This window comes from Accipiter gentilis, chromosome 32 (genome assembly GCF_929443795.1).
Source record: "Accipiter gentilis chromosome 32, bAccGen1.1, whole genome shotgun sequence".
In the NCBI taxonomy this organism is placed as follows: domain Eukaryota; kingdom Metazoa; phylum Chordata; class Aves; order Accipitriformes; family Accipitridae; genus Astur; species Astur gentilis.
In genome coordinates this window covers 1,687,112-1,711,435 of record NC_064911.1, presented here as the reverse complement: position 1 = coordinate 1,711,435, position 24,324 = coordinate 1,687,112, and the positions used below count along the sequence as shown (strand labels likewise).

At 44.7% G+C, this 24,324-nt stretch overlaps 2 protein-coding genes across 5 annotated transcripts in view; both read left to right on the top strand.

Moving 5' to 3' along the window:
- Positions 1-6,812, top strand: part of CYYR1 (cysteine and tyrosine rich 1) — a 59,766-nt gene extending 52,954 nt beyond the window's left edge. For all 4 annotated transcript variants that reach the window (XM_049835170.1, XM_049835172.1, XM_049835171.1 and 1 more), the window contains 2 exons: positions 2,481-2,638; positions 5,721-6,812. In XM_049835170.1, coding sequence (XP_049691127.1) covers positions 2,481-2,638; positions 5,721-5,854 — 292 coding nt within the window. In that variant the 3' untranslated portion in view covers positions 5,855-6,812. The remainder of the gene's footprint in view (positions 1-2,480; positions 2,639-5,720) is intronic.
- ADAMTS5 (ADAM metallopeptidase with thrombospondin type 1 motif 5) overlaps positions 1-24,324 on the top strand; it is a 315,489-nt gene that overhangs the window by 227,201 nt on the left and 63,964 nt on the right. The gene's annotated exons all lie outside the window — the stretch shown is intronic.

Here is a 24,324-nt window from a genome sequence, read left to right as displayed (position 1 = left end):
GGGAGTGGGGAGGTGTTTCTCACTCATGGTGGTTAATACCAAAGCACTTGATCACATCAGTGTTTCAAGCTACTGGTTTTACAGCCAGGTGCTTGCTGCCATGAGCTAGGGTTTTGTAAATTAGGCCTTTATATATTCTGCAAAATATTAACAGGTTTACTGCTGTCGCGTCCCAAAGTTGGAGTGACTCAGGTTCATGGATTTCCTTTATCAGAATTAAGGTGAAACGACACCAGGGGAGTTCAAACAACAATCAACATTTATTCAACCTAGCTAACCTTGCCCAAGTACCAGTGAACTTATCAATATGAACCTTGCAACATGTCATTAAGCTGCTGTTTGAAAAGAGAAGGGAGGTGTAGAAAAATAAATGAAAAAAGGAACATGGAACTGTATCAGAAGGAGAGCCCTCCCGTTGAGTCATGAGGTTCAGAGCAGACCCCCTTGCTTTCTGGACTCCTTCTTAAAGAGGAGCCCAGGGGCAGCTCGATCCACTCCTAGTCTGATCTCAGACTTGGTCAATGGTTTATGTTTAACAGGATGAGGTGTAGGGACTGTGGAAAAGAGGGAGAGAGAGAAAGAGACAAAGAAAGAAAGAAAGAGAGAAGAAAAGCATTTCACCAGTCCTGGGTCCAGCGTTGGTCCAGCCAGCGTAGATATCCAGTTCCGGAGGGTGCGCACTGAGAACTCATTCTCCCTTCTTTTATAGTGTGTTAGCTGATGGTCTCAACGCGCGCAGTTCCCATTCCCGGGGTTCTCTGGAATCGGTTGGTGAGCTTTGAGGGGGGGGGTTCATTGTGGAGCTGCCTCTCTTCCTGCTGGCATGATGGCTTAAGATAGAAGCACAGTACCATCTTCTGTGGGGCCTTCTCCTCCAGGCACATATGCTGTGCTCCTTCTCCTGGTCACTTAAGATAAGGAATTGCGGCTTTGGAGAAGTGCAGTCCCACCCTCCATGGGGCCCTCTCCTCCAGCCACATTGTCCTGTTCACAAAACTCCAGTGTTTTTACAGAGGCCGTTTTCTCCACCAGAGTTCTTTAATGAATGTTAGCGACTATAATTTGCCAGGCCATCACACCTGCACACTCTTCGTTCATTGCTACATAACAGCAGAGAGCAATTAGTAAGACAGCAAATTGTTTGTGTTTACTTATGCTATACAATTCAGTAATTGTACTGCAGTCTTGGCCAAGTTCCTGAAAAGTTGGGGCCTGAAAACAAGCTCTTAAATTCATATTTAGGTTCTAAATAGAAGGTCTGATTTTTCAAATATTGAGTCCATCCTGACTTGCTGACTTTTTGGAAGCCAACAGGCTTATCAGTATTTTGAAAATCAGGCCTGGTATGTGTTCCCATGCTTGTATGGGGAAGCTAAACTATGGTTTACACTCCTTTTAATATTTGTTTTTGTAGTATTGCACTGCCTGTTTTATTCTCTACATTGCAATAATTCCTAGTGTAGCTTATTCATGTTCACAGACTATCAGTTTGGATTGATTAAAATGTCCAGCTAAAAAGTTGCCAGCAAGGTTGTTATTTGAAATCTTTGCTGGAGGATGTGTTGCACAGAGTGAGAATATTTCTGGCAAGTCACTGGGGTTTTTTTGTAAAAGGATAGGCTATAAATACCATCTTTCATATAATATATGCTGCACTGCCTGTGCCTGACAACAAACCTGAGTTAACTAGGGTTCATCAGAAAGGCTGATTTTGCCCTCAGTATTATTGGGAGCTCTTCAGTGCCTCTTGGTGAGGTTTTTCTCCTGTGTGGCAGTGCAGTAAGGCTTCTTTCCCTTTCTTTGTATAATTTCAAGGAAAGTCTGATTCATTACTTCAGGGGCTGAGCTAAATTCTTTCCTCTAGACCGTTTTAAAAGAAGTTGTTTAAGCCTCAAATACTTGTGCTGGCTGTGGCAGCACACGTGTGAAAGAGTGGGCATTCACTTTGCTTCTTGCTGCTCATCCTCAAGAAGAGGAGGCTCTCCTTAACCTGTGTGCTCAAGCACAGCAGGACTTTCTGACCCAAGATAAAACAATCACCAAACCATTCCTGTGGAAGCACAGCATGCAGGCACTTCAGGATTCTTCTGGAATATATTACTGGGGATAACTTACTCTTTCTTTTCGAAATAAAATCATACTAATGCCTTTAGGAAAAAAAGTCTTGTGTGATGAGGGTAAAGGGAAGAAATTATTCTTGGTAATATTTAAAAGTTGTTAAATTCAGATGGCCCTGGAATGGGAGGATTTAATGCACGGTGTATCAGCAGAGTGATCTGGCACAATGGCAAAGGCGACTTTGAAAGAGTTTCTCATTTTGGTCCTGGGTGTTCAGATGCTCTGATGGACCAAAATTTGCAGCATCTTAAGTAATCAATATGCACCTTTTTTCTCAAATGGGGGCCACTCCTGAGAAAATAATTTTGTTTTGTAAACATTATTTGGCTGAGACTGACCGCATGTTTCCATTTTCCTTGCAGAGGCACGGCGATAGCTGGAATTGTTTTCGGTATAGTATTTATAATGGGAGTGATTGCCGGGATTGCCATCTGTATCTGCATGTGCATGAAGAACAACCGTGGGACTCGAGTAGGGGTCATCCGAACTACGCACATCAACACTATCAGCGCGTACCCAGGTAAGGAAGCGAAATGACACCCCTGCAAGAGTGCCTGTGTTTATGGCAGGAGTGCATCTTTGGATAGTTACGGCCCCGCAGTAAATGTGGGATGTGAATACAGAAGCAGGCTCTTCTCGGTCTGGAGAGGAATGGCATGACTCCCTGCTGAGAAACGCAAGACAGCTCAGTGTGTGCAGTGTTCGTCAGTGCAGCCCTCTGCCTGGGCTAATTCATTCAGGTACTCAGTGGGCTAATGAGATCTGGCCAGGTGCCATACTCACACAGCTGTGTGGCTTGCAGTGCCCGTAGTAGCTTGTTGAGACCTTGCTCAGGGTGGTGTTGCATTATGCAGGATAGACCTTTTCGCAGTGCCAGAGGCTCTCTGGCGACAGATCAGTTATTCTTATTTTGTGTTCTGGTTCTTGTATTTGCTCTTATTCACATGCAGTCAGCTCCCTTTCATTGTCCGATATAATGGAGGCCCAGCATACCACAAAGAGGGGAAAACCTGGACAATAAGGTCTGTAGATCATAGCGCAAAGGCTTCAAGTGGTGCCGCGTGGAGCCTAATGTAGCCTGAGCTGGCTGGTACTCGGCCAGAGCTCACAAGCACTGCTGGATCTGCAGGATCCCAGATGACTTCTACAAAGGCACACAGGCATGTTTGCAGAGTGTTCTCTGCTGTGTGTCCCAGGAGGGACTGCTGGCTGGTGTGCAGTGCTGAATCCGAGCTAGCTCCCTGCCATCCACCTGGCACCATGCCTGAACTGATAGGAGCTTGGAGCACAGTGCAGAGATGCCTGTTGTGCCTTGGTCAAAGTTAGCTGAGTGTTGGACGTGCTCAATGCAGGCTTGTCTGTGGGTTAATTGTTTTGGTGTAATGGTTTTTTAGGTGCAGGGCAGCACCAGGGGAGGCACAGAGCCTAAGTCAGATCTGGCACTGAGCTAATAAGCTGTCACAGGCTCTGGGGCACCCCAGGGGATAGTAGGGACCCTGTCATGGCTCTGCTCCAGTGCAGTTGTGCCCATAGTAAGTGGGAACTGGTACATCAGGCTGTACCTGAGCTAGCTCTGTGCAGAGCCACTCCCTGCACCAGGCTTGTCAACTAGCGCCAATCTAGGATTGGGGTACAGGAACACTGAAGGTGGATCTGCACCAAGCTAGCTGGGGTCTGCAAGGCTCATTTGTCTGGACTCCCCACCATGTCAAAGTGGCCACATTTTTGAAGAGTAGAGCTGACCCTGGAAGCAGCATAACGGTCTTTGTGCAATGCAGCTATGTCTCTGCTTCAGTGATATTGTTAATTACAAATCCAGGAGCGATTGCCTTGGGATAGCTTGAGAGTTCACTGTAATAAAAGGCAATGGTGTTTCATGGATGAAATCCCCTCATCCCACTCTTAGACATCCCCTGCCTTTATATTCCCTCCTGTTGCAAAGGTTGCAGCAAACCCCAGGTGCATTGTGTATACTTATAGGCAAGCTATGCAATATTTATTATGTGTTCCTTTGTCACATTCACTGCTCTCAGTGTCTGTTTTCTCCCTCATGCTCTTAACTTTCTAGTTAAACTAAACCCATGTATAATCATCCTTATCATTACAACATTGTTTTGCATAGAGAGATGAGTAACGAAAGAAAATTGCAATATTCTCAACCATGAATTGCTGAAGAGCTACTTGAGAATCTAATAGTCACTGCAAGCTGTAAAAACAAAAGCAAAATGAAGACTTCAGGGCTGTAGTCTTCTCCTCCCCAGGTCTGCTCCTGCTATGACTCACCCCTGTCTCCACCTCCGGGCAGTTTGACTCTGCACGGTCCCAGTTCCTAGCGCAAACATTAGCTTGAGCAGTTCTTCCTCTCAGCAGCATCAGTTTTTGGACGATGGGGAAGCTCTGAAATGATTTCTGTGTTCCCCACTGTCATGAACACTTCTGGATTAATGACTGACCTGGATTTGGCTGCAGGGTTTGTGACCGACCCTACCCCCTGCCATTACTGTTTTGGACAGGAATAGCAAGCGAGGGGTTTCCCTTCCTTTGGCCACAGCAACAGCCAGGTTTTCAGAGAGCAGGGAGTGCTTTTCATGGCACACTGGGATTTGAGTCTCTTCCCTCATCACAAATATCCTAGGTTTCTGTTTCCTCTCTGTTCAAGTGCTATTTCACTGCCAGTCTGCTTGAGACATCTAGGGAGGGGATAGGAAGGCATCCATGGTGACAGAGGCATGAGCAGACTCTGGACCTTAACAGTGACATGGTGACATGAGCAGACTCTGGACCTTAAAATCTGTGGAGACTACTGTAGTGGGGTCTTGATATGGAGCCTTCAGTTCCTACCATGCTGTCATTCTGCAGCATTTACTGTCTTTTTGATCACTGAATTAATCCTTCTTCTCTAAGTTTACTAGAAGTAGTTGAGAAAATGTTTTCAGCTGTTTGTGAATATTTTTGTTGCTTCCTAAATGCCTGACCCAGTTTACAAATGCTGGGCTCTCCTCAGATATTTCTGTTGGGGTGAATAGAGTGAAAGCTTCCTTCTTCGTCAGCTGGAGCCCTGGGAATGTCCTGGGAAGATGTCCGGCGTTTGCCCTGGGAGATGTGATGCTGCTATGCTGCTGTGTTTGGCATGGCATGGCAGGTCACATCACATATCTCCTGGGGATCCAGAGGGTGTTTGAGAGATCTGTGGAGATCAGCGAAAGCCCTGGCTACCCTGTCATTTTGAGACAACATAAACTCATTTTGCTGCTGAAGGGGGTGGAAGGGAATGGATCTGATAAAAACCTAACCTTCCTCCCCTGGAAAAGTTTAGCTCTGCCACATCATCCTGGTATCATCTGCCATACTGCCACTCAAACACTGTTACCAGCACAACACGTCGGTGAGCACATGGCTAAGCAGTGAAAGAAAGGGCAATAAGCAAGGACTTGCATTGACATAAAGTGACTGTATAATGACAGTCTGAAAAAGAAGTCAGCGCATTGCCAGGAGACCTTACATCTGTTGTACGAAAGTCTGAATGTGAACTAGAAAATACTTGGGGGCCTGCATCTGAAAAAAAGATTTTTAACTATGTCTTCTTTTTCCTCCCATTTCAGTGGCTCCACCACCATACAGTTACGACTACGAAATGGAGTACCCAGCTGACCTACCTCCACCTTACACTCCAACGCCACAGACTTCAATACAGTATCCCCCACCCCCTCCATACCCTGGATACTCAGGGAAATAATTACATGGCTTCATACAGATATTAACTGCCTGTTGAAACAGCAGCACCGTTGGGACAAATATTACCAGCTCAGGGACAAATAGGACAGGGTCTGCATCAACACATATGGCCAGGTGTTGAAATAACCTGGGAGGGTTGCCATGGCTCAGGATGAAGAAAAATACTGTCCGCTCTGGACCATCGTGTTTTATGATTAAACAACCTGTGACCAAACCGAAGAAACAGTTCCTGTACATTAGTGCCTGATGAGTAGTGCTTAGCATCTGTGCTTAGCTTCAGCTGCAGCCCATTACAGCACATGGGAGTGGGGGTCTTGCCATGTAAGAATGTGCAAGTGGTGCAAATGGTTCAACACGCTGTTTCAAAAGCAGAAGAGGCAGCTGCTGGGACTTATTCTGGGGGAAAACGCTAACTGTTCTCTTCAAGTATGTGTTATGCCTTTCCTTGAAATGAGGGGAATAAGGAAGAACAAGGAACACAAGCTATTTTCAGTTTCTACGTCAGGCTGATAGTACCCAATGATCAGCTGTGCATATTGGTCTGATAAGCATATCACAAAGAGAAGTGCTGTCAAGAGTTATTCAGTAACCAAAAAATGATGGATATTTTTTTTGGCCAAGTGCAGGTTGTTTTAAGTGCCTACTTTTAAACAGTTTGAGACTAGTTTGTGGCCTAAAACATAAACAAAAAGAGCATTTTTATATGTGAAATACACTAATTTATAGCTGATTTACTTTTACCTGGACTTACATACTGTATACATTGGAAATATGCTACAATGCCTTTTTTATCAGCAAATGATGCTTTGATTTTTTAAAAAAACACTGAATCAGGAAAACTCACAAATGGGAGAAGAAATACAAAGCAAATATTAAAACATCATAGATTTGTCTTCAATTGGATTGTGTAAAGACTGTTTTTTTAAAAAAAATCATATTGTTTACCCATAATAATGATATTCAGCCTAACCAAAGAGATGAGTGTAGAGACTGAGCTTCAGATTACTTTTGAATGTTGTCTTGGGCATTTTAAAAGTGTAAGTCACCAAAGAATTTTTTTTGCATTTGTCATGCATATTGTTCAAAATTACTTAATCTCTACTGTATAAAGTACAGACCTTTATGATTTAAAGTGTTCCATATACTTATGGTGCTAACTGTAATTCAGGAGCAGCTATTTGACTTCAGAATAGAGTATCCCATTGCCTAAAGCATCATCCTTCAATGGTAAGACTAGTATTGTTCTCAGTTTTATATGCAAACCACAAAGACAGTAGTTCTCTTCAGGGGTTTAAAAGTGCTGAGTGCCCTTACTTTGAGTTGAGTGGCTGGGCTGTTTGAGAATGCTACAGCCAAAATAGCGGAAGGTGACAAAAATACAGCACCTAGAGTTCAGTACAGCTGTGGCATCAGGTCCATTTCGGAGGGAGAGACTGCAGGTTACCACTGATCCCGGAGATCAGAACACATTTAAGTGTTTTCCAGTGTATCCCTCATCTTCTTTTCAGTTGTATCATTGTATTAATGAATGAAAAAGCAGCTTGCAAAAAGTCGTACCATATCCCAGTGAACTCAACTGACAACCTCTCATCACCCCTTAAGTCTGATATTTTTGGCATTCGGTCCTGATTCAGGGAAGAACTCAAGCAATCTTTTAACTTTGAGCACAAAAGTTATTCAGAGGCTTTCTTGTAAACAAGACCTTACTGACTGTTCTTGCTCAGATTTTGTAGTTGTATTTGTCCTTTCCAGGCTGACTAAGCTTATCCTATTGAAACCCCACTTGAAAGCGCAAATGGCCTCAGACCTCACCAACATTAAGTTCAGAAGATCTGAACTGGTCCTTGGCCAAACTGAGCCTTGAGTCACAGGCCCATAGCTACCTAGGCATTTGTAACCCAGTCAGAGGAAAACTGAGCTGTGTCATAGGTTTTGGTTGCTGCTGGTTCCTTGGAGTCTTCTCCAGGGAAGGAGAGTTATATTCTCACTTCTGTTTTGGTGTTTAGAGATGGCACGTCCTGAGCTAGGTTATCCTTACAATTACTTCTGCTCTGGGCTATGTCCTGTGACATTTCAGCTGGTACCCTGTTCCCTCAGAGACATGTCCCTCAGCTGAAATCCTCCCGTGAAGGGCAACTTTCTGTATGCATTGTTTTGGCAGTCTGTACTCAAAACCATCTGCTGGGGTATTGATGCACCTGCCAACATGGTGGCCAGCATGAAGAACAGAATAAGCATAGTTTTCTCTGTGGAAAATCCTGTTCCTACCACATCATTCTATGCTAGTACCTCAGCACTTTCCAGTTGATCACACCGGATGATATTTCTGTGCCAAAAAGTTAACTATAGATGAAGAGTATTGTCATTTTTCCCATTTTTGTATTTCATTTCTTTGTGCTGAACATGCAGATGCACAAATCAAAGAGCAGTTTGTATTTGATGAATCCAGTCTCCTGAAAAATACAGAGAAAGAAAACTATCCTATAGATCATAAATCTTCCCTTAGAGAAAGAATTTCTCCAGCTGTGACATTTGTCAAAACAAGTTATAAAGCAGGTTTCTTAGATAAAAAGGCATTTCTGGAAAATACCTAAGAGTCTTTGATCACAGTTTTTCAGCTTTGTGATTGCATGTTGCCTCTGATGATATTGCATGAAGGTCGTAGCAACCAAAGTACCTACAGTGTATACATGACTTATTCCAGGAATATGGAAATAGGAAATTGAGAATTTCGTAGTGGGAGAGAGCTGGTTTTTTGCTATGAAAACACTAGTGAGGATGTTGATTTTAGTATGCTAATTAATGTTCTGCAGATCCACATATATTGGGCCATACCAGACAATGATTTTAATCTAAAAGGACACCACATCTCTTGTCCTTGCTAAGGGCATAAAATATAAAGGTGTTGCCCTTTCAGCAAACCAGGTGAAAGTAGTACAGAGTGGCCTATTTTCAGAAAGAGGTGATGATTGCATTGAAAATAAGTGAAAGAGTCCACAGAGGAGGAAGAGGGAGTCTGAAAGATTTGTAAAAGAATAGAACAGAGAAGTTGCTGCATAAACAAATGGAAGCATTTGCTAATACTAAAGTTAGTTGAGTTTAGTTGAAAAAGTTGAAGTGTTGTTATACCTTAAGTGTTATTTTCTTTGTGTGGAAACATGTAATTTGTTCAACACCTCCATATTCAAAGTTCTGCAGCGCAGGTATTGCCAACCAGTAGTCATTTATTCTGTTTCACGAGTAGCTTGCAGATGAGTGGGTTAGTACAAAGAGTTTTTACTTAGTCACACTGACTTATTTCAGTCTCATGCCCTACTTCATATTGTAAAGTAAGAAAAAAAATACAGAAATGTAATCTGCGGCTGAGAAAGGGCAAACAATCTTTTGCTTTTTGTGCTTGGCAGTGGACATTGTCACTAATTGGTCGGTGAATGTAGCATTGCCCTGGGCAGTACCTATACTTGGACCAAATGCTACTGATTTTCCTGTGGTCTCAGGTTTCTCTGCCGTTGGTTCACGATTTCCAGGCTGAGCTGGGGAGGCAGAGGGGGAATGTTGCTGTGTCACGAGTACAGGACCTGATCATCCCATGAGCCTTTCTCCTTGGTTTCCTAGTTTAGTACATTAGATGACTGCCTGGTTGCACGATTGCTGTTACGGATTGGAAGCAGCAGGAGTTGCAGGTGCTTACAAGGGCACATATGCTTGCATATGCTCTGATGCCAGTCCTCTTTTGTGGAAAAAAAAAATTCTGTGTGTGATGTCTTAGTTAATCATGTATCAGAGATATTTCAAGCCATGATTTCATTTCACAAACTTAATTTAATCTGGCATTTCTTTAACTATTTTTTCCCAGAAAGAAATACTTTGAAACCAGTTATCTCTCTGACAGCCTACTGTTTCTAGGGTATATACCAAACAGCAGGAGAAATCTATTTAAGAGCTAATGACCCATTTGGGAGACTTTACAAATTAGGTAATAATCAGTTGGAGGAGTTAAAAGGCCAAGGCAAAGCCAAGGGAAGTTAATGTGCTAGGCTGCCATTACCTAAATGGCACACTCTGATGAAAGGATTGTTAATGCTATTATAAGCCTTTTTTAATTAATGAAAAATCTAACGATTTGCTTTTTTAATATTGGTAACTTTGAAAAATGCACTTTACCAATGTACTAGACCAGATTTTCGGTAGTGCCACAATGAAAAGAGTAGATTGCTCCATAGAGCACCTGGATCGATGTTGACAGTGCTCTTGGTATAGTAGAAATAGAGTCTTTCTATTTAAAGCAAATTTTCTCAAGACCCTTTGTGAAATCAGAATTATATTTTTGGGATATAATGGGATAGTTCACAAAGCACTGATGGCTATCTATTAGAATAGTGAATGTTTGGCATTTCTGTATTCACTTTCATCCTGGAAGCGCTCCAAATGCTTTAGTAACTAGAAAAAATAATTATTTTAGTCACCTTGGAATAAAATGCAAGAGGTATTTAGCAGCACACAGTAATAGTATGTAACACTGAGGCAGAAATTGCACAAAAGGATTAAGGCAAATTGAATATATTTCTTCAGCTTCACTAAAACATCAGTGCTTGGACAAAACACCTTGAGAAAATAATGACCAGGACCTTTTATCAAGTGGTCCCTATTATTACTTTCCAATGGGTACACCCAGCCTAGTGGTGGTTTTTATATTGCAGCAATGTCTGAGGTCTGAAAAGCAGAGCCCCAGTCCAAGCCTGGATTGTAATGCACCCATTGTAAAAACACCCTTCCCGCTCTGTCAGGACTTTGGTGTGCAGCCGAAAAAGATGAACAAACAGAGGATTAAAGAAAGGAGAGGTGATGGTCCCTCACTTTACAAAAGGGAAAGAGAAATAGGGAAAAACAAAAATGGTTAGGACTTTTTGATTTTGCGTGACCTACAGAGGATGGCTCGCTGGTGCTGTTGCTGGTGACTGTCACTGTAGGACGAGCGAAAGCAATGAGCACAGAGTGTGCTGAAGAGCTGCCAAGCAATCAGGAGAACAGCCCAGAGAAGGATCCAGGGAGCTCCGGCTGGGGATCACGTAACTTATGGTGCTGGAGGCAATAACTAGAGCAGAAGCATTTGTCTGTCTGGTTTGCTGTGAAGATTAGATGGTCCGTATTTACACAGCACTGTAAATGGAAAATGTTAATTATTTTTGTTATGCTATGCACCATTTGTATTTTGCATCCTTAGTGGAGAGTAGGAAAGGGCAGGCTTTGGATGCCACTGCTATCACAGTGATGACTAAGAATGGACTAATGCCAGCAGAAACAAAAGGAAAGCCAAAGACTTAGTTGTTTCTGAAGAAAGGCGGGGGGCGGGAGGGGGGGGCGGGGTCAGCCTAGCATATGGAGCTGGTTCCTTCACGGAGGCGAGCTGGCCTGTTGCCACTGAAGGCAGCTGATTTTAAACAGCTGAAGCCTGCAGGAGGGAGGCTGAGGTGGAAACTGTGTAATGCTGTTTTTCCCCAGGCCTGAGACTTCACCTGACCCCTCTGCTCTTTTGCAGGAAACCTGCTGGCGGGGGCAGGGGTGGTTCAAGGCAGTCCTCCTTTCTTGCATTAATGCCAAGCTGGCTATCTTAGCCCATAACCTTCACAAGACATCTAGGATATGTTCATTTTCAGGAACACGGGCAAAACCATTTTTTTCATGGCCAGTAAGCAATCCTCAAATTTCTCTCAATAGATCCATGTTGTATTGATGGGAAGTCCTCCATTAGAGGAACTAATCTGGAGACTGGTACCATGTTTTGCCAGTTTATCCACATTGCCCCATCTTTTTTCTATTATAGAATATTTACCAGTGACTCATCTCATTGCCCTTATTTTACATGCTCCCTCAGGGCTGCATCCTTAATTTACTGCTGCTTGCCAAAGAGCTTTTCCGAAGAGCGCTGATTACAGGGATACATTTTTCAAGCAGACCCCTTCCCCTGCCCCCCTGCATCACCACTGCTTGGAAGCTGCCTGGGGAGGCTGAGCTCTGCAAGAGTCGTCTGTACCCTGTTTTTAAACATTGCCTCCTCTGCAGGGGAGGAAGACCAGCTGTTCAGCAGCTATCCTGAGATCACCCTTAGCCCAAGCTTTGTTTGTGATGAAACTTCACTCTCCCTCTCTGTTTCCAGAAATCCAAATGTGGTCAGTAAGTTCAGAAAGAGGAAAGGGAAATGGAAAAAGAAGTCATGCCCACATCTGCTTTCTGGTTTAGCTCAGTGTGGTGGGTTGACCCTGGCTGGATGCCAGGTGCCCACTAAAGCTGCTCTATCACTCCCCTCCTCAGCTGGATTGGGGGGGGGGGGGGAGAGGGGGGAAATACGACAAAAGGCTCATGGATCGGGATAAGGGCAGGGAGATCACTCAGCAATTGCCATCATAGATAAAATGGACTCAACTTGGGGAAATTAGTTTAATTTATTACCAATCAAATCAGAGTAGGGTAATGAGAAATAAAACTAAATCTTAAAACACCTTCTCCCCACCCTCCCCTTCTTCCCAGGCTTAAATTCACTCCTGATTTTCTCTACCTCCTCCCACCAGCAGCACAGGGGGATGGGGAATGGGGGTTGGGGGTTGGGGTCAGCTCATCACACGTTTTCTCTGCTGCTCCTTCCTCCTCAGGGGGAAGATTCCTCACTCGTCCCCTGCTCCAGCGTGGGGTCCCTCCCGTGGGAGACAGTCCTCCATGAACTTCTCCAATGTGGGTCCTTCCCACGGGCTGCAGTCCTTCAGGCGCAGACTGCTCCAGCCAGAGAACCTGCTCCAGCGTGGGCTCCTCTCTCCACAGGGCTATGTGTCCTGCCTGGAGCCTGCTCCAGCATGCGCTTCCCACGGGGTCACAGCCTCCTTCAGGCACCCACCTACTGTGCCGTGGGGTCCTCCACAGGCTGCAGGTGGAGATCTGCTCCACCGTGGACCTCCCTGGGCTGCAGGGGGACAGCCTGCCTCACCAGGGTCTTCCCCACGGGCTGCAGGGGAACCTCTGCGCCGGCGCCTGGAGCATCTCCTCCCCCTCCTTCTCCACTGACCTGGGGGTCTACAGGGCTGTTTCTCTCACATTCTCACTCCTCTTGCCAGCTGCAATTTTTCTGTTGTGCAGTAACTTTTTCCCCTTCTTAAATCTGTTATCCCAGAGGCACTACCACCGTCGCTGATGGGCTCGGCCTTGGCCAGCAGTGGGTCCGTCTTGGAGCTGGCTGGTATTGGCTCTGTGGGACACAGGGGAAGCTTCCAGTAGCTTCTCACAGAATCCACCCCTGTAGCCCCCGACTACAAAAACATTGCTACGCAAACCCTATGCAGTCAGCTCTGAGGGATGTCTTTTTCCCTGTGTATTGCCAGCTATCAAGTTGATAGCATGTCTCCTCTTTTCTGAATGTTTCTGTTTTCCTCCACTGTAAAGCATCTTTAACAGGAGGGGAGGGTGTGTTATGGGCATCTGTGCAACTGCAAAGACCAAATGTTCCCTGGGGCTGCCTTGTGATTTTGGTACCTATAGTCCCCTGCTTTGCGTCTGGACCTTTATGAACAATCACTCAAGTGGGAAATAGTTTTTACCCTTTTTGTTGAAATATAATACACTTCCTGGCTTAATTTTTAGATATCTATGTCTCTTGGTTTTATACAAGTGGTAACTTGTTGGTGACTAGGCTGTGCTTAATTAAACAAAATGTTAATCTAGGGCTGGTAATCCAGTGAACCTATGTAGCGGGACTCAAACTCTTTCGTCGTACCCTGAAACTTGAATGATAATTTAGCAACTACAGATTATAGCGATTGTATGGTGGGATATGCAGAACATACATATGGAATAAATCTGTATATTTGTGCCTGGACCTCATTTGAGGCTGAGTACCATAGCAGTGAGCTGCTTTGTTATGGTAATGGGCTTGGGGTGGTTGATTACTTGCCAAGGCATAAAGGGATACCAGGGTACCTGCCATTTATTGATAGCTGAGAGACAAGATTGCTTCTGTACCTTCTCCCTCACATAACAAGAATTTATTAAATCATCTGAGGCTGCCCTTGCCAATTATCATCATCATTATTTCTGCGTTTGAAAAACAAGGCAGAGTTCTTGTGGGCATTCATCAAAGAAGTACTGTGGTAGTGCAGTCTCCACTACTGTGCCTCACCTGAGACCTCATCAGGTAAATTCTTGAGATTCAGGAATAAAAATAACTATGTATTTGCTGCATTGCTGTTCCTTATTTGGTGGTGTTCTTCCTCTGAGGTGGAGGGTGGGGCATCAGCCATCGGATTCAGGATTGGGAAACCAGCTGATACATGTGTGTGCATGTAGTGATGATCTTGGAGATAAACCGTCCCAGCTGGCTGATTGAGTTGGGCTCCTTACCAACAAGCTGTGAACCTATGTTTAGGAGGTCTGCCACAGCTACGCCATCACTGTGTATCCATCTTCATAATCTACAAGAGACTACAGTGAGGTACAAATGGTCCTGGACATATCTGAGAGACTGGTAGAGTAGAACAAAGTTTCCCCCAGCTCTCACTATGGGATACAATCAAACTAGGGCAGTTCAGTGAGCCTGCCCTGCTGGGGAGGGCTCCCTCTCCCCAGCCATGAGTGCTCACCCCCCACTCTGCAAGCAGCGGCTCCCTGGCTCTGCAAGGGTTGGTGTGCGGCACCCGCAGCAGGACACAGCAGTAAGTCAGCTTGGCAAAAGCCAATACTTAACTTTCATTGAAAAATCTATCATTAAAATCTACGTTTTCTTTTGGCTGCTGGTGTTTATTGCTGATTATAATTTCTGGTCAGCTTCTGTGAGTGAAATTGAGGACAAGCTGTGACTAGTGATCCCCTGCAGAGAGGGGATGCTTTATGTCTTAAGAATTGGAGTCCTGCAGAAAGGTAAGATTGACTTGATAATCAAGAAGCCTGGGAAAAGTCACAACATAAACATACAGGTTTATTGATGTGTATCTTTAAAGCCAGAAGAGTAGCATCCTGATGTTCCTGTCCCTTCCACAGCTGTCATATTCATTTAAAAAAAGATCATGAGCCCAACATATGTTCTTTCTCTACCTGCTAAGTGCAGAAAAGTTCCTTTTTAAGCCTTATCTACTCAGTGGTAAGCTTGGACAGTGATCCTTCTCACATGAATAAGGATAATAAAAGGGACTGCTTCAGATCTTAGATCTTGGCTTGTGGGAAGTGAGGGAAAACAAAGCATCCCACTAGTTGGAGCTCAAGATTCACTGAAGTTTTAAAGACTTCTCCATTCCAGGGCTAATAGACTTATTTTGATCATGATAGTCAAGGTACCTGATGAGAGTTTTCATAAATGAAATAGGACAACAGTGATTGGTTCTGTCTGCGATGGAAGAATAATTCTGGTCTAGGCAGAGCAAAGTATCTGGTTTCCCTCTGCCCAGTTCACCATGACCCTCACATAAAACTTGCGTGCATGATGAAGTTGGATTAAGCAAAGTGGGATCTACATCCAAGAATACACTTACTCATTTTATATCAATTTGATGAGCTGGTATTTTTAACCTTTGCAACTGAAAAGGGCAATTAAGTCTCTGCCATTTGCTTCTTCCATGCCCCAGGAGTAAGAAAGCGGAGTACAGGCTGACCTCTGGCAGTAGCTCTGCCTATGCTTGCTCTCCTGCAGAGCCTGGTGACAGTGTGGATGGAGGGAACAGACACAGCTCTGACCATCTGCATCCAGCCTTGGCAACTGTTAGGCAATTATATGGCCAACTCTGCAATCTTGGCTGTTAATTTTTGAGACAGTATAGTTACTTTGCATAAGTTGCCCATATCTGAGTGCCTACCCAAGAGTTGAGAGTATTTTGTTTGACTTCCCAGCTTCTGAAGAAAAAACTTCTTCCTGTATGAATGATACATTGCTATGAAATGCCAATTCCAGTGGATCTAAGGGCTAAACAAACAAAAGGATAAATCTTCCCTGAGCTTCACCTGAAGACTTCCTCACTTCAGGTAATTAGTTCTGGTCCACCCTGGGTACAAGGGCTGGAAAATGACAGCCAAGGATTTCTGCTAAGGGGAATTTCTCATGCTGGACAATGGGAGTGATTTTGGTGCTGCTTCTTTAAAATATGCATCATACAATCTGTAATTTAGAAATATTGCATTTATCCTGGTTATGAAAAGGAAACAACAACAGGAGGTAAGGGAAATTTTCAAGTGCGGATAAATGTGTTCTTCATATCTTGGAGGTCAGTGCTTAAAAGGAAGAAGCTGTAGATAAAGATCTTTAGCAATTTTCAGTCTTCTCTTGCCTGTATATTTCCCAAGTGGCTGTCAAGTGTTATTTCTTCCTGGTGTTGTCAGCTTCTATTGCCTGCTACATGATATATATTTTAATTGACAGCCTGTAACAGCCATTCCAATCATAGTGAAAACAGTATTTTATAGCCAGTGTGGATGGAAGTCGTAACTTGAGGACGTATCAGTTACTTGTTGGAAATATGAATAATTGATACTGAACATAATACCTTTTCACAGTCTATTTATTAGAGACAATGCAATCACAAAATAGCCTTTTTTTTTTTTTTTTTAATGGTTTCCTTTAAGTATGAGTTGCTAGTTTGTGTAATTCAGGAAGAAAATTACTCAGCATCTAGTTAGAGTCTGAGTGAAGACTTGAAGTTACAAATGTAATCAGGCATGACAAAATATTCAGTTTTGCCCACAGAAATACTGAATACAAGGTTGACAGTTACCAGGTGTCTTGCTCGTGTCATTCATTGAAATGTGCTGCCAAGACTTCAGGTTAGATCCGAGTGGCAACGTGGAAGTGTGATTTTTGCACGTTGTACACCTGGGAGGGCAGCAGAGAGGACACAACAGTCAGGCCCATGATGGGGAGGTATGCAGAGGCTCTGGAGAGACTGCACCACGCTCCAAGACTGCTGCTGTAAGCCCCTTGCCCCACATCTTTGCTGCTGTCATTACTCATGTTGTTATTGGTAAATTTGGCTTGGGTGTATTGTTGAGTGAGATCTGATATCCCACCAAAGGCACAGTGAGAACAGAGTACAGTAGGAGAGGTAATGCCTCTTAAAGAAGCCCTTTGGTCTGAGCGTCCATTCATGTGGAAGATGAAGCTCCCACGGTGTAGTTGGCTTCACTGGCAATTAACGTTTTCTGTTACCTGTGTGGTATTTTGAAGCTTGGCTAAGACTCACCATTGTCTCTGTCACTGATCTTGAAATTTAATTTTTCCTGGGCTGGAGTGTGATACAGAGACTTATCTATCTAAACCTTTTCCTGAGACCATGCCACCAACATCAGTTCTTGTGATGACTGCAGGCCACCCAACCTGCCCTAAGCCCCTTAGTGGAAGGAAGCATCATTACCCCTGTGCATGCTGCAGGGGTGTTGTCAAGAGCAGAAGGAATTTAAAACCATCTGAGTGGGCTGGAAGGCGTCCCTTTTTTAAACCTTGTACCTGATGTTGTAGGTTATGCAACAGACAGCCTACAAGAAGGTTGTCTTTTTATAAATGAAGGATGAATACCAGTTGGATAGGATGTTTTTCTTTAATTTGTTTACCCTGAAATGAGCAGCTGGCCTGTGGTTTGGGGGAAAGAAGGGCGTTTTTTGCCCATTGTTTTCCATGATTGTTGAATCAAGACCTGGGGGCAAAAGAAATGAAATCACTGTAATACAGGAAAGCTTTACACCTACTCTGGGTTTGTAGCCTGCTTGGGCTAAGATGACCTCATTTCCAAGTTTTTATGGGTTTTTCCTGTGTCTTCCTTACCCACCCAGAGGGTTTTTTTCTCGGCAGATTTTGAGGACTTTCCAGGGTTTTGCTGGGAATACAGAGCGGACCCATTGAGGCCACCATGCAAGAGTCACAGGCAAGAAGGCTGCCACCTGCCACATGGCTGCCTGCACACCCTGCAAGCCTGATGGGTCTGGGAAGGGGCAGAGGTCTTCAGCCCAGATGCTGCCAATTGCCAGCTCCTTGTGGTAAATTAATTTTATCTTTGAAAGAGATTTATTGCATCTTTGCAGACCTTTCCAGAAAATTCAGATTTATTGTGCATGCATTCATATTTCTGTCCAGGAAATCTCCAGGCTTAAATAAAGGTTGCTGAAAAAAAAAGGAAGGAAAAAAAAAAGACGTTTTACCACAAGGTAAGCTAATAACTAGTCCTAATTATCTTATTGTAAAATCAAGTGGAAATAAAAGTCAGGGTTGGTTGTTTTAATATTGACAGCAACTTTCCTTTCCTCAGCCACACTCTGCAAACAGGAGTCACTCCCCACACACACAATTTTTCACTGAGATAATTAGCTATCTCACAGCTTCAAAAAATAGGCAAATACCCATCTTCCACATGGGAGAGATGCAGCGTTTTAAAACTCTCAACTGAGCTGAAGGAAGGAAGAGCTCCCTTCCCATTTAAATCTGAACCGAAGCTGCAAGTTCAATTTTTATGCTCCAAATGGGATGGATCCTGATGGCTGCCCTGTTGCAACAGGGCACAGCACCCCAGTGCCTTGCTTTCTGTGCTGGTGCCATCGGCATCTGCGTTTGGTGAGGACCCTCTGCAGTGGGGATGCTGGGGTGGGGAGAGATGGTGGAGCTGGTCTGCACCGCCATCACACAGTTGTGGGGTGGGCTGGGTGCCCCTGCCAGCCCCTCTCCTTGGACTGCCTCCATCCCTGGCGGTTGGCATCTCATATCCAGCTGGGAAATGCCAGCTTCTTCACGAAACATTGCTGGAAATGTGAGTTTAATGAGACTGAAGTCAGCAGGTAGTTTGGCAAATTATCTTTTTATGTCCGTAGTTGATTTTCACACATCAGTTCCCTCTCCCTTTCCTCTGAAAGCTGCCTGTTGAGCAAAAGTATGAGTACATGAGTAGAAGTCCCTTGGCCCCCAACTCTTCTGTTCTGAGTATAATTTCTCCTCTCAGTAGAGTGAGCAGCTTTGAGCCCTTTGTTTCTCTTTTTTGAGAGGACTGTGAATGCGCTGAGAGGTGAAACCCAAACACAAGATGACTGGATCATCCACACATATGGTCCTGCATTGCATCACATCAAAGCAAGCACAAGAAAATACCAAAAAAACCCCCTTGCAGGTGGAAACATTATACAGTGAGACCTGTGCTCATTCGCTGTCACTGGGCAGTCTGCTCCTGGGTGCCCAAGCCCAAATGGTGGCAATCCCCAGAAGAAACAACAGCCAACACGTTTGCTGTGGCAACGAGCCCTCCTCTCCTGTGGAGCAGGGGCCACTGGTCTGTGATTTGGGGGCTACCCATCATCCAGCATTCAGTTCTCCATGCCATCAAACATCTTCTTTCTGACTTTATGCTTCAACTTGAGCTGAAACATTCCTATTTTATTTTAAAACTGCTCTAGTAACTGAGATATTTTTTTTCCCCTTTTCTCCTCTCCCCAACATATATTTAGGGTTTCTGTGGGCATGAGGTTGCCTCATTTGGCTACATCGCACTGTTCTTCCTGGGTGGGAGTAACTGTATGGGAATTAAGTACCTTATACCATAGTTACAACAAAGGAAAGTTGTACTGCTTCACATGTAATGTCTACCATTTAGTTGTAAACGCTTCTCAGAAAGGCAAGGAAACTCTGTACATCCCTCTTAATCTCCAAGGCAGAGCCCTTCCCCCTTCTGGGGACCTTGCAGACACAAACCTAAAAAAAACCCCAAGCTAGCACAAAAGCCATCTCATTGCCTTAAAGGTTGTTTGACTCTTCTAGCGAAAACAGTGAAGAAATAACTAGGAACTACCACAGAATTTCAGAAATAAAGGACCATATTTGTTATCACTAATAGTAATTTATTGTGGTTTTTTTTCTGTAAGCTCCCCATTCCCAGAGAGTGCTGTGAGAGGAGTTTGTTGAGGCACGGTGGTGCTGGGGGACAATGTGAGTAGCAGAGTAGGCAGAACCCCTCCATTCCTCCAGAGAGGTGCTTCCCTTGTTTGGTTGAAATTCACATGGTTATCTCTTCTTCCAGAGCCAGCTCAGCCTCCAGTGGCTTTGGGTTGATACACACCAGATGAGATCTTGCCCCCAAATACAAGGTAGGGCACCACTACAAGCACAATATAAGCCAGTCTCTTCCTTAGTAAGGATTTAAACATAAATTTAAAAAAAAAAAAAAAAAAGACAAAGAAATGTTCTCTTACCCATTTTTCAATGAGTGGGTAAATTCTTATTAGGTAGTATTTGCTAAAGGGCAAGATGTTATGTCATTATCTCTAGGCAGCTGCTGTTTTCTATTGTATGAAACTCTGGAGAAACACCTAGGCTAAATTGGTGTTCTTAACAGAAACACTGTCATAAATAGGCATGGGCAAGCCTTGCCCACCATGAGGGCATGGAAGGAGTGCCTTTTGCAGGGCAGAGAACAGACAGTGTACAGTATAGTCTACCCACCAGCTCTGGATAAAAACCTAGTACATTTATTTTAGCCATCTTTCTAGGGGGGGCAGTTAACTCCATGACTTTAAAAAAGCACCACTAAAGTTTAGAGGATGAAGAGCTTCTATCATGCTTGACCCTGTTCTTGTCACCAAATAACAACGGTGCATTTCAGGATCTCTGCAGAGCTCTGCAAAGCAAAGAGTTTCTCAGCTGATGAAAAGGAGAGACATTTCCGTGAATGCCACATAGGCATGGGGTGGTATAACCTCACTGCATTTTAAGGAGAAAGTGAATATTTCAGAACCTTCTTTTTTTTTCTCTTTTTAATGTGGATTCCCCACAGGGTTTCTAGGATAGGAGGGATTCTGATGAGTAAACTGCTAATGACAGCTTTCCTTGACTACGCACACCGGGGCAAGTTTTTGGTATCCAGGGTAGGCCGGCAGTGTGGTACTCGACTCCCCAGCCCTGACATACGATAGCTCCGGGGCCAACCTTTCTGCTCCCTGACACCGCGCTGGCATTACGGCTGGGGCTGCCTGCCTGCTCATGGTCCTGCGGGTGCCCCCGCTCCCCATGCGGCACCCCGTCCTCTGAGAGCAGCCTGCCGAGGGGTCCTTCCCTTCACCTCTCCCGCCTCCCACCACCCCGGCGCTGGGCCATTGCCCCAACACCAGCAGTTCTTCAGGTGCTCCAGCCGACGTAGGATGGGTCTTAGCAACGTGGACCCCTCTGAGGATTTCTGATCTGTTCCTTGCTTTCAGCAGGCTGGAGAAGAGCATTAATTCAAGGCTGAGGCATTTAAAGGCATGAAGCTGGGTTAAGTACTGGGTTGCTGGTGACTTCAGGAGGGGCTTGGGAAGACACGTCCGGGCTGGCAGGCTCCAGCACCATGGACATTATTAGTTTTCCTGCCATCTTGGCAGAAAACAGAGCTTTCTTCAGAGGCAGCATGCAACAAATTCCTCCGGAGCCCAGGGCCTTCACAAACGTTGTTTCCATTAGGGATGAAATGTGCATACGTTAATGAAAGAAGCAGCTCCTAAAAGGCAGCGTTAGCCGAAGAGCGGGAGAATGGCCCAGCCCCGGTAACACCAGCTTGTGCTGCCCTGGGGGGGCTGCGATGTCAAGGGCTCTATCCTGGTCTGCACAGGAGAACAGCTGAGTCCACGAAAATCAGTGGAAATATTCTCACTGCAACATGTAAAGCACGTACCTTGGTCTTTCCTGTATGAGAACCTGTAGTTATTACATAGCTTTCTTGATGGCAATCTTATTTTACCTCAATTATTTGAAAACTATCATTCCTCCACCAGTAATACACAAAGTCCTTTCTCTTCTGCTTGCCATTTCTCATAGTTTCAGATCAAAAAGCTTTTGCGAGAAGCAATTATTTGTTACACATACCTTACGTGCTGATGTGAAGCCTAATTTCTCTGCAGCGCAGAGAAGAGGTGGAATAGTTAATATCCCCTTGGTCTGAGAAAGGCTGCAGAATAATAACACAGGAAGCTGAAACAATCATTCTGCCATCAGTTGTTCTCCCTTGGGCCTGCCCACAAGAAGTCATATGGAGAACTGTTAGAGGCAGGCATCGCTGAAGATTGCCTGCTAATTTTACTCCCTAGAACATGATCTGTTTATTCAGAAGATGCACTCTGTCTTCTCAGCTGTGATTCAGAATAATCTTAATCTGACGTGATTTCTTTCATTCTCTTGCCTTAGTAATTAATATTGCTGCATGAAATCTGAGACCTACTCTTTATTGCAAGCAATATATTATGAACTGATTGTTTTTGCTCAAGAAAACATAATCTATACTTTATTATTAACTCTCTAAATCTGCTTTTCTTTTATAATAATAACATTATCTTGGGAGATGGTAGTTAAATATCTAGATTTTTGTTCTTATTGCAAAAGAAAAATTGATTAAGATGGGAGCAAGGATAGTCTAGAAAAGTATAGTTTATATAATTATTTAAATACAGCCTTTGAGTTTCAAACAGCTTCCCAAAGGTGAATATGTGTTGATAACCCTATTTATGAGACACCCAAGGGACAGTGATTGTAGCTCACTTTGCAGAATGGCTGGGTTTCCTGTTCTTATTTTTCTGTTCTTTTTTTTTTTTTTAATGTTCAAACTGAGTTTGGCCTGAGTTTCTGAAACTTGAGTGCCTGAAGCTCTGAGCCATTTCCTCAGAACAAAAATCTGACTCCAGGCACCTCAGTTTGAGTAAGCAGCACCTGGAACTGCATATGCTTGCAGTGTTTAGAAGAAGCTGGCCAGTGATCAGTGTTTAACCAATTACAGGACGCATTCTCAAACTACAAACCAGAGGTTTTTTTCTCACTGTCCTGTCTTTCTCTCTTCTGCTTTCCCCTGGGGTCATGGTTCAAAGCAGATATTGCTCCCTCATCCAGTGGTCCTTCTTGTTCCCACACATCCCACACTCGCAGCAGCAGTAAAAGAAACAGGAAAACTTGCCCCAAATGCCATTTTAGTTATGTGACAGGGGACACTCTCAAGCAGTCAAAATGGAGAGCAGTTGCCTGATTATGCAGTAAAATCAGTTGATGATAAATCTTTATTTCCTGTGGCTCCCTTCTTTCTATTAGTGTCTCCTTCTCCCATTATTTTACCCTCGTTTTCCTCCCCAAATATGGAACTGTTAACAGGATATTTGAATGAATAGGACACTCACCTAGGATGTACTTTGCTTTTGCTCGTAACTCTGCTGCAGCTGTGATTTTCAACATCTAATCTTTGCTATGCTTGTGTGATGGGTTGACCCTGGCTGAACACCAGGTGCCCACCAAAGCCGTTCTATCACTCCCCCATCCTCAGCTGGATAGGGGAGAGAAAATATAACAAAAGGCTCGCGGGTCGAGATAAGGACAGGAGAGATCATTCACTACTACCGTCACGGGCAAAACAGACTCAGTTTGCAAAATTAACTCAATTTATTACAAATCAACCAGAGCAAGGTAATGAGAAGTAAAATGAAATCTCAGAACACCTTCCCACCACCCCTCCCTTCTTCCCGGGCACAACTACCCTCCCGGATTTCACCACCAAGCCCCCCCAGCGGCACAGGGGGACAGGGATGGGGTTTATGGTCATCACACGTTATTTTCTGCCGCTTCACCTCCTCAGGACGAGGGCTGATCACACTCTTCCCCTGCTCCAGCGTGGGGTCCCACCCACGGGAGACAGTCCTCCACGAACTCCTCCAACGTGGGCCATTCCCACGGGCTGCAGTTCTTCACGAACTGCTCCAGCATGGGTCCATTCCACGGTGTGCAGTCCTTCAGGAGCACACTGCTCCAGCGCGGGTCCCCCACGGGGTCACAAGTCCTGCCAGAAAACCTGCTCCGTGGGCTCCTCTCTCCACAGATCCGCAGGTCCTGCCAGGAACCTGCTCCAGCACGGGGTTCCCACGGGGTCACAGCCTCCTTCGGGAACCCACCTGCTCCGGCGTGGGGTCCTCCACGGGCTACAGGTGGAGATCTGCTCCACCGTGGACCTCCCTGGACTGCAGGGGGACAGCCTGCCTCACCAGGGTCTTCCCCACGGGCTGCAGGGGAATCTTCGCTCCGGCGCCTGGAGCATCTCCTCCCCCTCCTTCTTCACTGACCTTGGTGTCCGCAGGCTTGTTTCTCTTACATGTTCTCACTCCTCACTCCGGCGGCAGTTTCTTCTCCGTCCCAACTTTTTTTTCCTTCTTAAAAATGTTATCACAGAGGCGTTACCACTATCACTGATTGGCTCGGCCTTGGCCGGCGGCGGGTCCGTCTCAGAGCCGGCTGGTATGGGCTCTCTCGAACACAGGGGAAGCTTCCAGCAGCTTCTTACAGAAGCCACCCCTGTAACCCCCCCCCGCTACCAAAACCTTGCCAAACAAAACCAATACAGCTTGTTCCCTGTCTGTAAGGTAGGGATGGCATTTCTCTGTAACACAGGACCATTGTAATTGTAAAACAGAACCACTTAAAGCTGGCACGTGGTTCTGGTGAGGCCCTTAAAGAAATTGGATAGATTAATG